This window comes from Centruroides vittatus, unplaced genomic scaffold, assembly GCF_030686945.1.
Source record: "Centruroides vittatus isolate TY-2023 unplaced genomic scaffold, ASM3068694v2 contig_1450, whole genome shotgun sequence".
Classification (NCBI taxonomy): Eukaryota; Metazoa; Arthropoda; class Arachnida; order Scorpiones; family Buthidae; genus Centruroides; species Centruroides vittatus.
In genome coordinates this window covers 75,009-92,532 of record NW_027120902.1, presented here as the reverse complement: position 1 = coordinate 92,532, position 17,524 = coordinate 75,009, and the positions used below count along the sequence as shown (strand labels likewise).

The following is a 17,524-nucleotide window of genomic DNA, read 5'->3' as shown; positions in this document are numbered from 1 at the left end:
GAGTTTTGTACAATGCAATGCCCTCTAATTTGTACAGATCGATGGCTGGATGGCCGAGCAGTCAAGGTGGCAGCCTACTGCTCTGGGGAACCCGGGATCAAATCCAGATGGGTTGAAAAATCCTTAGGAATTTTTCGACAGTTGGTCCATCCAGATATGTTGGGCCCCATCCTTCACTATCCATGGGCCAAATCCACAATGGGCTTGCTATAAGAGGCCCTCTTAGTGCCTACTGGGTGAAGTTAAAAAATTTATACAGACCCAAAAACAATCAAAGCAAGTTTTTGTACTTTCAAACTCTCTTTTAGATAAAACTGTGATTCAATACATCTAAATTATCAACAAGAAACATTATGAGAATAGTCAATTTGTGAAAGTTGACTGATCTTGATCCTTTTTACATAAAAAAAACTTCAAAAAATGTTTTCTAAAGATAAATTCAAGTAGATTAAATGCAGCTATTAAAACTTTAATCTCAGTAGCTGCAATATATTTAGTTATTAGTTTGCTTTTAAGACTACAGTATCAAATTATTACTGAAGTTTATTATTACAACAGGTAAAATTTTAAAAATTCAGCAATGTATTAGTATTAACAAATACAAATAAATATTTATACGATAAAATTTTTTAATAATAAATAAATAACTTTTATAAAATAATACATACTTGAGGAATGATAGAAATTTTATTTCGCAATTCATGTAAACCTATTTCACTAGTAGCTATGTTATCAATATAAACAGTTCCTGTAGGTTCAGTCATTCGAAATAAAGTCGCAATCATTGAACTTTTTCCTGCTCCTGTTCTTCCTACAATGCCTACCTGAAAATTCAAGTTAATAATTGTTGTTATTCTACAGATAAAAAATATAGAATTGGAGAAATGCTTTGTCATACTTTTTCTTGAGGTTTCACATGCCAGTTTAGATTTTTTAAAACTGGTGGATCATTTTCTGAATATTGTAAAGATACATCATCGAATGTAATCATTCCTTTATTTGGCCAATCTGGTGGAGGACGTTTATCTGGAGATGATCTCAAAGCAGCCTCTGATGGTAACCTGCTATATTCAAGTACACGTTCTACAGATGTCATCTGTAAAATATAAAGTAAATTTAATAATTAATAAGAATAAGTTACTATTAAATTATTAGTAAGTTTTTTAGAAATTACCTGACTTTCTACTTCAGCAGATTGTCTTACACCCCATTGAAAAGATCCACTTAAAGCTAAAGCAGATGATATTGCAAGTCCAATTTCACCTCCTAAAGACACTGATTTTTAAGAAAGTTTAAATTAGCATTCAAAGAAATATCATGTTGTGTGAATGAAGCTGCAACAATAATAAAAAAAAAAAAATAATATTAACTGTAAAATTAGCAATGATGTTTTTGTAACAGCAATTGACATATTAGATTTCATAGATCAATAATAATTCAATAAATGCTTGATATAACGGATCACTATGAGACTGAAGAAATTGGTCCGTTATAATGAAAATTCATTACTATATATCGTTCACGTTAGAATAGATCTCGATAACGGGTCCGGAGAAAATATCTGCAGTTTGCAGATGTTTTTTTTCAGGTCCAGATGCAAAATCAATGTATTTTTACCTCGTTTCAGTGGATCTGTTACCGCTAATATAAGAGGATTGTACTGTTTATATTAATATTGTCTTTATCATTTCTGTATATCGATATTGCGGACAAAAATCATGATGTTCGTTTGAAGGACAAAAATCAATTACCCTACGTAATAGACAAAATTTCACTCGTGATATACGAGGGTAATCCAAAAAGTAAGGTCTGCTATTTTTTTTAAATACAAAGAAACGTTTATTTTCAATACTGTTCATATTGTTTTAAAGCTTGAACATTCATCTATTTTTCTACATAATCGTCATTTCGGTCGATGCATTTTTCTATGCGCTGTGGCAATTTTTGTATGCCTATGTCATACCGGCTGGCCGCCATGTCGTATTAAACCGATTGAAATTTATCGGCAATTGACAGAAATGTATGACGAGTCGTGCATAGATGTCAAAAACGTCCTCAAGTGGTATAGAGAGTTTGCAGCTGATCGTACTGAAATTCACGACAAAGAAAGAAGCGGGAGACCGTCAGTTTTCGACGAGACAATCGCAAAGGTTGAGCAAACCATGCGTGAAGATCGGCGAATAACTCTGGATGATGTCTGATTTTGGTTTTTGGGGTTTCCTGATGCACCAATCATAGGATTTGAACGGAAAAATTGCACTATCGAAATGTGTGCGCAAGATGGGTCCCGCGACATGGCGGCGAGCTGGTGTAACATGGGCATACAAAAATTGCCACAGCGCCTACAAAAATGCAACGACCGAAATGGCGATTATGTAGAAAAATAGATAAATGTTCAAGCTTTAAAATGATATGAACGTTATTGAAAATAAACGTTTCGTTGTATTTTTGAAAAAATAGGATACCTTACTTTTGGGATTACCCTCGTATATAAACCAGATTTTTATTAAACTTGTAAAAATAATATCTACCTATCGGTAAATCTAAAATATAAATGTAAAGCTTTCATTTTCTTTTATGATCCATGGCTTTGCTTTACACAAAAAAATCCAAGACTCATTGCTTATAGAGAAAATGAAATCAAAGCTGAACAAAACTAGTCGATCAGAAAACGAAACCAAACGCTAGATGTAATGCAAAAATATACATCAAAAATATTTTAAAATGAGTTTCATTAGGCTGCAATTTGAAAAAAAAAAAAAAAAAAAAAAATGTAGACCTATAAATTCCCACTGTCGTCCATCCGTCCTTCCTTAATCTCGAGAACGAAATTATATAGATGAAATACGACACCAGATATGAAAACCTTAGGGATATGAGACCCGATTAACTATATATGAACTTTCGATGCAAACCGAAAGTCACGTTATTTCAATTCAAAACGTTTGCCCTGAAAGCAGTTAATAGATGACAAGCACAATATTGTTAAAGAAAAAGTATGATGTACAGGGGCAAGACACTAATGCACTAATTTGAGGTGGAGAGCATATACAGTATTTTAAATGAAATAAATTAAAAATTGCAGCCCCAGCATTGTGACGATGTCACAATAAATAATTGCTCGTATTATTTTTTTATTTATTTTTTGCCAATAAAGTAAATAAAACGATGACTGACATTAGACGAAATAAAACGGTGATTGAAAAGTGCATAATGACGGAAGGACAATGGTCTACAGGACCTGAAAAATAGTCCAAAGTAACGGAAATCTGTTATAAAGTTGTCAGTTATAGTGAATGAGTTTTCTTATAATTTTCCTATAATTTTGGCCGGACCGACATCAGCCGTCCGTAATAACGCTTTTATTGTAATAATAATAATAATAGTAGTAGTAGCATAATAAAAAATTTAACAGTTATTTATTCACTTACAACCTGGAGCTAGAATAAGACCAACTGTAACTGTGACAATGTACAAAACACAAAGCCAATCAAGATGTATTCCAAACCAACGAGTTATAGCCAAAAACAAAAACCAGGCTGAAGTATGTCTATCTTGATATTTATCAAATGCAATTTCAAATGTTCTTTGACATCGAAATGCTCTTATTGTTGCTAATCCGTAGAGTGAAGTGGTAAGATGAGAAAAAACTGGGCTTCGAGCTACATATGAAAAAAAATAAATAAATAAATTCTGATTATTAATTTTGATATATACATATAATAATAAATTCTGATATATATATATATAATAAAAATATATTGCTTACTGATTCCTTCTAAACGTTTAATATCTCTTGCGGTGGCAATAAAAAAACGTCGAATAAATATGAACATAATTGCTAAAACTATTGTAGGTGCAATGAGATAATAATTTATAATTGCTACTAATACAAGAATACCAAGCATATTGCAGAATATCTAAAAATTATAAAGAAAATATTATAAAAATATAGAAAAATTTAAATAAATTTCCTGATGAATGGATAATATTTAAAAATTCAATTAAAATAATTTTGCACATAATTAAGATTTAAATCTTTAAACATATACAGTATATAAAATTTAAATTTATTTAGTTTAAGAAATGAATCTCCTCTAATTTATATGCAAAATATCTCTTATAAGAATCTATAGAATTTCTTTCTTTAGAAACAAAAATAATTTTAAAAACTCTTGGAAATATCATTGGAAAATTTTTGTTTAATTATTTTGTATTGATAAGGAATTTTCTTTGAATTAAAAATGAATATTTAAAATTAAATTTTATAATAAAAATTTAATATAACTAAATGTAATAATATACCATAATAAATTTATATTAATATAATTTAACAAAATTTTATTAATTAGTTAGAATTTTTAATTATGCATAATTATTAAATTGGTATTATTAACTATAACTTTAACTATTAATTAACAACAGATGAAGTAGTTCACAATTTGAATAATCAGAAAAATGTAAATATTTAATCACTTAAAGAAAACTCAATTTTTCGTACTTTAAATAAGTTTATTCATAATATATTCAAAAATAAATGATTAATATCTATATATATAAACCATTGATCTCACTGTTTGTATATAATCTTAAATCTGTAACGGAATTCCCAGAACGCCCACTAACGGCGCCCCATTCTGAGTCTAACTGAATCCATAATGGACTTCCTAAAAAAGCCCCTTTTCGATGGCCTAAAGAAGCCCCCACTAACGGCCCCCTTTTCCCCACGGTAGAAAGAGATTTTTAAAAAATAAGGATCATTAAAACAGAAATAAATCAATAAATATGCATCGAATTAAAAGAAAAAAACATCAGGTATTTTTACTATCGTCACGCGGAAACGCAACAATATCGGCAACAATACATTTTTCCATTGTTTTACTTTCTTTGTTGTAAGTGGGCGATTTTCGAACGAGAACTTTTGCGATTTCATTTCTTGAGAATAATTGCTTCGGGTATAAATGTGAGTAATATTTTGACAGACTACACAATATACTGTACAGAAATTTTGATAAAAGTAGAATTACTGATATAGAAATTTCTCACTGGGTAATCATAAAGTTCTTCAACTTAATTAACTAGAATAAAAAATTCATTTTAAGATAAATTTGAATATTTTAATCTTATTTAAAATAGTCCAAATCAGTTGAATATAGTGTTCGATTCCAAATCAGTTTAAAATATGGAAATTTATTTTGCTTTGAATTAATTATCTTTATTATTTTTCTTATTTATTATCATGGCGATTTTGTTTCATTCAAAATTTCCTGTAGTTGTAGTTTTGTGTAATGTGCACTTTATTCTCATGTTGAGTCTTACTGTCAAATCAGCATTAACTATTCTTATGCCACAACTTTCAATAGATTCCTTTACTTGAATATTTTTGCTGAGCTTTACTTTTTCAACTTGGATTTACTAATACATGTGTTTGGGAACGGTCGATTATCCCTTACGTAAGATAATCGACCGTGTAACAAAGCTCTAATGACACCGCTGCCGCTAGAACGCTCACTAGGGGGCTACTAGTATTAAATAAAAATTTCATTAAATTAATTTCATTTTAATTTGCAACTTCCATTTTATGATGGCGCATAAATATAATTTTGAACAAAGGCTCGTATTATCTACGGGGAGGCTTGATGTGAATAAAATTAAGATAAATATATATCAAATATTTTAATAAATTTCTTTACCCCTCTCAACATACTAGTAGGGTCTCATGAGTTGGCTTAGATTTTGAATTTACTCGCGATCAGCTTTGATTGGGACGGCCAAATATCTCTGGCACGCCGGCGGCTAACGGTCCAAAGCCAGCCCTGTTTGGAACGAGAATATTGTCGACAACGTACTGATGAGGACTTGTTCGAAAAGTGAACGTCTACTGTTTCCTGATGTCTGCTTTCAAGAGCAGTGGCTAAGCATCGGACTCGCAAGTTTTCGCCTCACTTACTGTTTACAAATGCCGCGCGCCGACGCGTTCTTTTTTTAGACGAGACTAGCCAGTTCCGTGCATGGAAGGAATATCGAGTGAACGAACATCTCCACAGATCCGCCGATAAGCTTAATCGAAACCGTAAAAGCTATGACTATTTTTTAAAAAACTATTATATCAAATAAGTAGTCACTTTACTTATTATTTGCAAATTGACTCCTACCAATTTTATAAACATCCGGTTTGTCTATGTAAGCTGTAGTGAAAGTGTTCAGGAAAAAAAATGGTTCGCTTCAAAAACTTCGCGGTTGGCGAAACGTTTCTCATTGACGCTTGTAGCCGATGGCACATAGCGCGTAGCCTACTTTTAGTACCAGTGACGTTCTTCGTTCGCAACTGCCTAACAAACGCTAATCGAGTGAACAATTTACAGATGGTATTTCAGCCAGGTAGACGTCGGAAACGTAGTTCAGATGGTAGCGGTACCGGTAGGTAGCGGTAGGTGAGCGGTACCGAGATCGATACTCGGCGTCTCCAGACTCGTTTTTTTAAGTATTTAAAATCCGTTTCAATTCATCCGTTTAGAATTCCATCATATCGATTGTATAAATGATCGAATTCTCAAAATACTTTTCAGATTTTTGCTAAAGTTAGCAAATATTTCTGTCTGAAATTTAAAACGAGAATTCACTCTGTCATACATCTGGCTGGAAAAATTTCCGTTTTGAAACTTTAAAACTTTTCGGTTGGCCAAAATTCTTATCGTTTCGGAAGCAGGCTGCAAGTACACCGTCACTATAAAATCGGTAGCAGAGATGCACTTGAGTACCATGTCTCCAGGTGTGACGAAGCGAAAGAAAAAAATATTCCATCAAATGGAGACGCCAAGTATCGATCTCGGTACCTCTCGCATGCAAAGCGAGCGCTCTACCATCTGAGCTACGCCCCCGACGTTCAAAACGTCTTTACGGCTCGTTTGCATTCTTTCATTATCTACTGCCAAGTAACGTATCCACAGTTGCAATCGATTATCTTCGTGTTTTCGGCTGAGCGATGTTTCACACCAAGACCGCATCGGTCTTGGTGTGAAACTTGGGAATTTTCGAATTGTGCCCCTGCGCTTTCTATATTTGTTTTTGAATATTATGCATCGAACTCCGTGATCGAGATTTAGGGAGGACGGACTACGGTGGAAATTTGTACGTCTACAATTTTTTCAAATTGCAGCTCCATTTAAATAAATAAAAAGACGCGCACTGACGTTAATTTAAATATTAACGTCAGAAATATTAAAATTTAATTTAAATATTCATATTTAAATAAATTTTTATATACACATACGTATGTATTATATTAAGTGAGTTTTTTTAAAATTTACTATTTATTGAAATTTTAAAATTTAATAAATTCTTAAACTAAACATTTATACTTATAGGGGATGATAATATATGTGTATTTATATATAGATAAAACTAATTAAAAAATTTATCTGAAATTAAACTTTAGAAGTTATGAAAATGACTAATTTGAAAATTAAATTATAAAGATTTCTCAATTTAAATATTTCTCAATTTATCTTTTGACATACCTCTATACAATCAGAAGCACATGGAGGAAGTAAATCATCAATCATACCCAAATCCCGAGAACAGCGGTTAAGTATTGCCCCTGTCAGAATTAATAGTTCTTGTTAGTAGACCTTTGAGTTATTTTAAGAAATATTAATAAAAAGCAGATATTATTATTGAATTTTTGTTATTGTCCAAAAATGTTAATTGATTATTTTATTAGTATTCAAATTTAACATTTAAATATTAATTAATAGCTAATAAAAATTATAAAGTAAAAATTAATTTTGTTATTAGTTTTAGTATGCACTTCATGCATCATGCATAAACTCTGCCTTAACACAGCTATTAAAAAATATAAAAGCAAAACAGCGTAAAGCTCTATTCATTTACAACCACAATATTCAACATTAATGAAAATTATTAAAAAATGAAAGTTAAATTCAAATGTGCCAGTGCAAGTAAAAGAATAAAATAAAGTTAAAAAATTAAAAGAAATATTCTAAGACAACATGGCTTCAGTAGTCCCAACATTCCTGTTTTATTAGCTGTGGGGTTTTATTAGCCATCTAGCTGTCCAAAAATAAACTAATGTATAATTATATAAATGGTGCAGATAAAGTGATTGATTGATTCAAGGTGTTTATATGATTGCTTTGAATTGCTTTTATGAAAAATAAAAATCTTTAATATGTATAAATGTATAATTTGTAATTAAAATACAAAATTAAACATAATCATACAATTATTTCATAGCTTGAAATATATTTTGCATGTTTTAATTATTTTTATTAGGAAATAAAAACAAACATTAAATACATTTTTTATTAAATATAAGTTTTGATTATATGCATTGTTGTTATGTTGTTCTGTTTTTGTTAATTAGTATCAGTAAGATATCATATTAGTTTAGTGTTGCTTTTATTTTCGTTAGACATAAATCATAAACATTGAAATGTTTTTTAAACATATTAAGTAGGATTGAATTCTTTCTGCTATAATTTTGTATAATTGTATTTATAAAAAATATTTCCAAATTTTATTACTTGTAATAATACAGATTTATTATACAGAATTTTTTCAGATTTCATTTTACAGTTTCTATTCAAAGCTGAAACTTTAAACTCATTTAATATGTTAATAGCTTTTATACTTTCCAAATTATAACAAATATTATAAAGTTAAAACATACCAAATCATTGTTTTCAACAAGAACAGTTATCCCATTCAACAGTCACCACATTTATATTGTGATGTTGTTAGGGTATGCAATACTGTATATTAAATCAGTAATATATTCTATGACGTACTGAAAGTATAATTTAGTCATTTGAATTTTCATATACTGTATTAACCAAAAACTAAAAAGCTGACACTATTAAGAACCAATCAACTTAAATTTAAATACCATTTTTATGAACCTAAGTAATAATTAAGAAATAATAATACAGTAGTTGTATGATTAATTGAAAATTGAATTGCTTTAAAAAAGCATTTTTTAAAAATATTAAAACAGTTTAAAATTCAAAAATTAATATTATAAATCAAATTGTATAATTGACTATGTTAATGGCAGAGATTTCATAGCATGAAAATATTTTTAGTACTTACACTTATCATATCATCAGCTGTAATACTGAGTACATCATCAATAAAACCCATATCTCTACTATGACGATTCAATATTTCTCCTGGTTTAAATAATAATTTAGCATTTACTTCAAAAATTTATGATATTCATCATCATAAATTTCTGATGATAAGTATCATATTATTAAATATTTAATCATTAAATTTTTAATATTTTATAAACTATAAATAAACCAAACTCTAATAATTTAAAAAATTATAATATTTATTACTAATTGCATTTACAATAAAGAAATACACTATATCATCAAAAGTATTGGGACACTTCATCTTATTATTAAGTGTGGTCCTGTTTTTCATGATTTAGCTTAGATCCAATTTTTTCAATAACGTAGAATCTCAATGCTATAGTTTATAGTAACATTCTGGATAATTCTGTGCATTTGTGGCAACAATTTGAAGAAGACACTTTTCTGTTAGCATGACAATGAATAAATAAGGTCTGCAAAAGAATGAATGGGATGAATATAGGCGAATTTAAGTGGCCTTCACAGAGTCCTAATCAGAATTTCATTAAACATTGGAATGAATTGGAATGTCAACTGAAAGACCAATTTATCAAATTTTGAGCTGACTTCACTGATGCTCTCTTAGAGAAATAGAAAAAATTCCAGCTAAAACCTACTAATATCTAATAAAAAGTCTGTGATAGCAACAAAAAGTATGTCCACTCTATTAATATCTTAAATTCAACAGATAGATTTCAAATAAGAAAGTATCCAAATATTTTTAATAATATATGCAACCTCCAAAAAGCTTTCGACTCTGTTTATGTTCCACTACTAGTGCATAATCTAACAAAGAAAGGAGCAAGTAATCAATTCACAACAGCAATATCTAAATTATTTACAACCTATAATGTAAAAATTAGACAAGGCCAATCTATCTGCCCATCAATAATATTAACACGTGGTATTCTCCAAGGCAACCCTCTCCATATTTATTCAATTTCTATTTACACGAGATAGACCAAATTTTTCAAAACAACTCAGATGGTATAGAAATTGACGACAAGACTTTACGTATTATTTGCTGATGATTTAGTAATATTTGCTCCGACCAAAGTCTCCTTGCAAAGGAAAGTTAATCTTGTAAATTCATATCTTAAATCGCTCTACTTAACAATTAATAATCTTAAAACCGAAGTTATCATCTTTCGTAATAATAGTAATATTTCTAAAAAGGAATCGACAATTTATCTAGATAAGCATTAGTAAACGAATTAAGTATCAAATTATCGAAACGAATTATCTGGGGTCTCGATTATCTATATAAATTAGAAAGTTATCATATATACTTTTTCCGGCACCTTCTTCATCTGGAAAGATCCGTCCCAGGATATGCTATTCGAAACGAAACTAGTCGCATATGTTCCTATCCTTTCTTCTTAAAACGTATTATCAAATTTTACTATCGTTTAAAATTTAAAAGTGACAATAATATCTCATTTCTACATCAAAAGCTAATTAATTATAATAAAAAATCAACTTCTCCTTATCTCTGGCAAACTAAATTAATTAGCTAAATTAATTAGCTATTAAAAGCTATTAATTAAAAAGCCTACCTCTAGTCAAATTAATTAATTTCTAATATTTAATTATAGCATTTACATAACTCAAGAATTTGGCATATCATTTGGAGTGTTTATCAAACATATTAGCTGTGATTTTTTTTGTTTCTGCAAATCGAATTCTCATTCCAGGATGGTTCATTCTGCGCTAGAAGAAAAGATGATCATGATTCACGCTCCTTAACAGTGTATATTGTACAATTTTTTTCTTTTTTTTTGAATAAACGTTATACATAAAACATTTGAGCATTTTTTCGGCGTGGAACGCGCATTATCGTATTTTACATTAATTTCTATGGGAAATATTGTTTGCTTAACGAGTGTTTCTTATTACGAGTAAGACTCTGGAACGAATTATGCTCGTTAAGCGAGGTTCCACTGTATATATAAATACACATTTTTTCAGTTTTTTATAGTTTGTTGCTACTAAAACTGAAACTGTTCTATTTTAAACATTATATTCATAAACAATAATTCATTTACTCTAATACATGTCATCATCATCATGTTCTCATGTATACAGACAGGCCGGATTTACATAAAGGCATTTGGGGCCAGTGCCCAGGGTTCCCACAAAATAGGGGCCCCACAAAACTATGTTTAAACATAATTTTCTTTTCTATTATTGAGACAGCCTAGTGTGGCCTAATCATGAGGGCCATAGGCAGAGAAAACCAAACCCGGAAAAAACCTATGAAACATCGGAAAATTTCGGGGAAAAAATTTTACATAGGTATTTTTCAATTAAATTAAAATAATTAGTTTTACACAATAAAATATATGTATGTTTACAATAACCTTATTTTTAAACGAAATTTACAACTTCCTAGTTGATATCTAGTTGAAAGTACAATATTTTGAGTAAATTTTCGAAATCATCAAATTTGCCTACTCTAAAAAAGCCTCTACTCTCCCCACCGTATTTGTGTCCACGATTGTTAAATTCGACCCTGTATACAGAGGTGATTTTGGAGACTGTATAATGAAACTAATATTTCAATGAGTTTGGAACTATTTTAAAATATGTACTTTTAAAGAAACACGGTAAAATTTATGAAAATTTTTGTATTTTAGAATTTATATAAAAGAATATGTTACAAAACATTTTAAGAATCTTATAATAAAAAAATGAATTAATTTTTAGAAACAAGTTTTTGTTTAATCCTTTCTGACAATATACAGGGTGTTTCAAAAAAGTCATCCGATTTAAAATGATTATATTATGAAAAATAATGAAGATACACACTTAAGACTATACAACGCTAATCTTCAAGGTTTTTTACATACTAAATCATAGATGCTTAATATACCCCTTTTTGGATGTCCAAACGGTAGTGAAATTCATCCCAAACTTTTGCGAGCATGTCTGGATCCACTGCTGTCACCGCTGCTGTTATGCAGTTTCGCAGTTCAACCATTGTAACTGGAAGAGGTGGCACATAAACGGAGTCTTTTATAAACCCCTACAAAAAAAAAATTGCAAACAGTGAGGTCCGATGACGAAGGAGACCAGTTATGTCTGCTGAATCATTAGGTCCCATAGGGACGATCCATTGTTGGGGAATCTGTGTATTCAAAAATTCTCGAACTTCGAGGCTCAAGTGTGGTGGTGCCACGTCTTGCTGGGAAACGAAGTCATCCAAATCGGTCTTTAATTGTGGGAAAAGCCAGTTTTCAAGCTTATCGAGATATGTAATTCCCGAAAATACGGAAGTAACAGGTGAACGAAGCGCGCGGGTGTTTCCAATCAGCAACCGCGTAAAACTCGAGAATTTCCTTTTTCTAACAGTGCAACGTTCGATCAAAACGGATTAAAAGCTGAATAGTTATGATTTTTTAAAATCGGATGATTTTTTTTGAAACACCCTATATATATATATATATATTTACATAATTAGGAACTGTCAGCCTGCAAACTCCCCAATTAACAAAAGCCTCAACAATGAATTACGGTTAAAACCAAAAAATAACAAAGAATAAAAATCATGATTTATGAAATAACGCAGCATATGTTAATTCAAGGCTGGATAAACATCAATCTTATGATGTAGGGATTCAGGTTTGAGTCAGAGGGTACCGAAAGTGGTCAATATCAATTCCCCATATTTCAGTCAACTGCGTAAATGTCTAATTGATCCAGAGGTCAACTAGACATTTTCGCAGTTGACTGAAAATGGTTCATTAAAAAATTATTAATCCATTGGCAGTAATGGTCTCCTGATTGAAGTCTAACCTCAGATGTTCTTCATGGGAGTCTTTCCTGAATACGTCAGGTTACATCTCTCATCATCCAACAATCTCCATTGTGTGCTTAACTGAACCTCAATGAATATGGAAAAACAAACGTTCTTAAGCTGATGCCCACAAGCGACAAAACTAATGTGACAGTTATCATTAAGGTTAAATTTTGTCAACTGCCATTCCAACTAGTTCAAAAATGCCTTCCGGGAGGTCATTTTTAAGGGTAACCCCTTAAAAAAGACCTCAGGCATTACAGACGTAGAGAAGACCCGGAAAACTCCACGTGGCCACCCGTTTTGGCAAGGCGCGAACCCAGGACCGAACTCCCAGTGTTCAGGGAACGGAACCGCTTGGCCACTGGTAGGCCTGGTATGTGGGTGGTGGTGGACACACAATGACAACAGGTTCGGATTCGTTTTGGAACCTCACATTATTCAGGATACTGATTAACAAAATAGTCTAGAAATATGATGCACTTAACAGTCAAATTTGTATGCCATAATATAAATATGTTGGAAATGTCAGAAATGGGCTAGCCATTGTTGCTTCTGTTGTGTCATCCTGCTCATCTTTGTTCTCGATCATATCTGATGTTGCTCCCACTAACATATCTTTACAGACAAGCATATGTAATTAGTACAGTTTATATTATGCACTTTGAAAGAATTGGTATTGCCACATGAAAATAATTAGGACAAATTTAAATGTAACACTATGAAAAACAACTATACTTTGATATAAAGTCTATAAAACCCTCATATGAATTCAGTGCTTTTAATGATTGCATGATTTACATGCACTACATCTACTTTAAACAAGCCTTTATTTGTGCTTAATTTTGATAAGCGGCATGCATAGCCATATTTAATAATTTTCACACTGTTTATATAATAAACCAATTTAAGAATTCTGTGAACAAAAGACAATAATATCTAATACTAATTTAATCTAACTAACTTAACTAATCTTACTCTAACTTAAGTTAAATAATTTAATTACTTACCAACAGGATTATTATCAAAAAATGCTATAGGAGCACGAATGATGCAATTAAACATGTTGTTATGAAGATTTATGGATGCCTTCATGCACATTGTAAAAAATGCTATTGTACGAACTAATGATAGTAAAAACAATCCCCATATTAATCCAGAATACACATACATGTTAAAGTTACGAGGAGGTAGGATTAAATTCATTGTATCGTTTGTATCGTTATTGTATTTAGTATAATTATCAAAAATCTGTTTCTCTTTAATATATACTTGCTCTTCGTCAGTCCTAATAATTACAAAAAATTATACAAAAGTAATTAAAATGTAATAATAATATATGAGGTATAATCACATACTGTATTTAAACAGCATGTTAGCATTTCATAAATAAATATTTTATTCTAATTGAAATATTAAAATTATAATGAATAATAGAAAAACATACGTCAATAGTTATTCCAAAACTCAAAAAACAAAAAGATATAGGAAAAGTAACAAATTTTATGAATTTAATTTGTAAAAAATTACCTTACCACAGGTATTTATGTGATAAGATGATAGAAATACACTTGTTCTGATATAAACTGTCTATTTGTCTATATCATTCTTAATTTAATATCCTATTCTTAAATTTTGTTACTACTATTGTTTTTTCTTTTTAAATTTGTGAACTTCCTTACAAAAATTAATTTAAGGATTTAATAACAATAAATAATTAAACAATTTAAAGCAAGCATTATATAATTAGAAAAAAACTTATCATATAGTAATATAATATAAATTTAATGAATAATAGAGTATTTTATTACTTGTAAAATTTATTACAACCCTTTGATAAGTATACAATTTAAAAATATTATTAAACAATATTAAATATTAATATACATAAATATTTATGAAAGAAATATTTTTTATTCGAATATATTTCTTATATACAAATAAAAAATAATATTTTTTTCACTTTAGAAAATAAGAAAAAGTTTTATTTGTTATAATATTTTATTAAAAACAAACTTGTTATATTTTCAACTATTATAAAATGACAAAAACCTTAATTTTGAGGGTAGGAATGAGTTTTATAAAAAAATTGTAAATGCTAATAATGAGTAAAATCGTCATTAAGTCCGACCCTACTGGAGATACACACGATCCCCATTATCTCTCCACCCCTCAACCTTTAACCACAAAAATTTAGTAGCATCAATCCCCCTAAATGAACAAACCATCCTGACAAATTTCAAAAATTTTCGACAAAAAGCACGGGAGTTATTAAGCTTCAAAGAGGGTGGGTGAACAAAATCGTACACACTAACATCCATAAGCACAAAAATTACCCCCGAATTTATTTTGCATCTCTCGACATTTCAAGGTATCATAAGTCTAAAAATGTAACAATCTTGGAAACCATTTTTTTGACCGATCGCCATACTTTTTCTCTGTTAGGCTATATATCAATATAACAGCCGGGAAGGTAAGAATTGTTGCTGAAACACGCTAGAACTCCTTAACTTATATATATATATCCACGAGACAAATTTAATTAGTAAAAAGATTATTTGAGATTTATATAAAAATTAACAATTTTGCATCAGGGTTTGCAGAATTGTTAGGATATTGATTTTTCTAACCTAAGATTACTACGATATTTATAGTACAGTAGAGCATCGATTATCCGACTTAATTGGGGACTGGGGTTGGTCGGATAACTGAAAAGTCGGATAACCGAAAAGTATGAAAAAATACATTATTAGTATAGTGTATTAGACCTGGTTTAAATACTAGCCTCCCTTTCATGGTCGAGCCAGTGCTGCCAGCTAAAACATGCAAAAATTTAACAAAAATAATATTAAAGTAGCCAAGACATAACCAAATATTGTAGCGCCACATCACTAGCGGACATTTGAATTTGCCGACTAGAACGCGGTCGGTTAACCGATAAGTCGGTTAATCGGGGGTCGGATAATCGATGCTCTACTGTATATATAAAATTATATATATATTTTTTTATTAGTACTTTTTCAATGTATACAAGTTATATACAAGTTGTATATTATTGAATATATTATGCTATAATAATTAGCTGAATTTAACTATATATTATCCTACTATGTTTAAAATATGAAGCATTAGAACAGGCCCACAGCCTTCTATTAGAATATTCATGTACAGTTCTCTGTTTTTTTACTTTTCCAGCTGTTATAACACAGGGAAAGTATGGTGATCCGGCAAAAAATTAATCCCTCCCAGATTTTTGTATTTTTTGGACTTAGAACACCTTGAAACACCGAGAAATGCAAAATAATTCGGGGGTAATTTCTTTATGTATGGACGTTAGTGTATGTGAGGGGGCATGATTTTATTCAGCCGCTTTGAAGCTCAACTCCTGTGCTTTTTTGTCAAAAATTTCTAAAATTTTTCAGGGAAGTTTGTTTATTAGAGGGTTTGATGCTACTATATTTTGGTGATTAAAGGTCAAGAGGGTGGGGAGATAATGGGGTTGTGTAAGGTCCACATAATGAAGAGTTTACTCGTTATCAGCATTTACAATTTAAAAAAAAAAATAAAACTCGTCCCTACCCTCAAAATTAAAGTTTTTGCCATTTTATAATAGTTAAAAATATAAAAATTTTTCTAATAAAATATAACAACAGATGGCGCCATCAAAATTTTAAATGTTGCCGGGAAAGTTGAGCAACTCGTTGCTGGTATATTAATTTTTCTATATTCTAATAACTTAAATATAGTTTAAAATATTTTTTAGTTTAAATTTAAAAATTCATGCATTTAAAGGTTAATATAAGATTTTAGTCGTGGGGCCTTAAATTTCGAATGAAATTTAAGTATAAAGTTAGAAACCGACAGTAAGCCAAACTCTTGCGTTTGAAATAATATTTCGCGCATCAATTGAAATCAATCAGAGTTTACAAAATGTGACATTTTACATAACGGCTGTAGGACAAAAGCATTTGTTATCGATTAGAAGAAAGAATATTACACCTTGTCCATGTTTTTTCATGCTTTCAACATATAAACTGCGAAAACATGAAAGTTATTCGTGAAATTTTCTTAACTAAATTAAGAGATTATATATATATTTTTAAATTACTTCCGTGAACATTTTAAATAACGCCAATGAAATTGCAACTCTTTTGTTTCAAAGAAGAAAAACAAAAATCATGTTTAAATTTGAATTTAATTATTCGATTGAAGTAGAACAGAATCGTTTCTTTAAACATCGTTCGAAACATCGAATTCCGTTATTCTACTTTCGTTCGAGAGAAGAACATCGTCATGGAAGATCGTCAGAAAACGAAAAAAAGAAAACGCGATCCCTTCGTGTTAGAGGAAGATTCCTCTGGAGTGAAGAGACTGACTCCTGCGGATCGAAAACTGCTTCGGAATATAAACGACGACGTCGTTAACGCCGTCAGCAGAAAAATAAGAAACGACATTCTAAGAAAACGTATAGGAAGGAAGAGAATTGGAAAACACGGAACGTCTAGGAAGCGATCGAAGGCAAGAGAGGTCGGAAGAAGACGATCAAAATCGAAAAGGATGAGAGGGAGTA

At 30.3% G+C, this 17,524-nt stretch overlaps 1 protein-coding gene and 1 non-coding gene across 3 annotated transcripts in view; both read right to left on the bottom strand.

The window, feature by feature from the left end:
- LOC136968340 (ATP-binding cassette sub-family C member 4-like) overlaps positions 1-17,524 on the bottom strand; it is a 60,784-nt gene that overhangs the window by 5,943 nt on the left and 37,317 nt on the right. The window contains exons 17-23 of one of the 2 annotated variants that reach the window (XM_067262342.1): positions 13,965-14,242; positions 9,112-9,191; positions 3,770-3,920; positions 3,432-3,662; positions 1,175-1,275; positions 899-1,096; positions 669-824 (exon numbers count right to left, since the gene is read on the bottom strand). In XM_067262342.1, the coding sequence (XP_067118443.1) occupies positions 669-824; positions 899-1,096; positions 1,175-1,275; positions 3,432-3,662; positions 3,770-3,920; positions 9,112-9,191; positions 13,965-14,242 (1,195 nt within the window). Of the gene's footprint in view, positions 1-668; positions 825-898; positions 1,097-1,174; positions 1,276-3,431; positions 3,663-3,769; positions 3,921-7,520; positions 7,601-9,111; positions 9,192-13,964; positions 14,243-17,524 lie in introns of both variants that reach the window. The other variant, XM_067262341.1, reaches the window with a different exon arrangement.
- On the bottom strand, positions 6,809-6,881 carry TRNAA-UGC (transfer RNA alanine (anticodon UGC)). Its single transcript has one exon. It is a non-coding gene; the product is annotated as a tRNA-Ala (tRNA).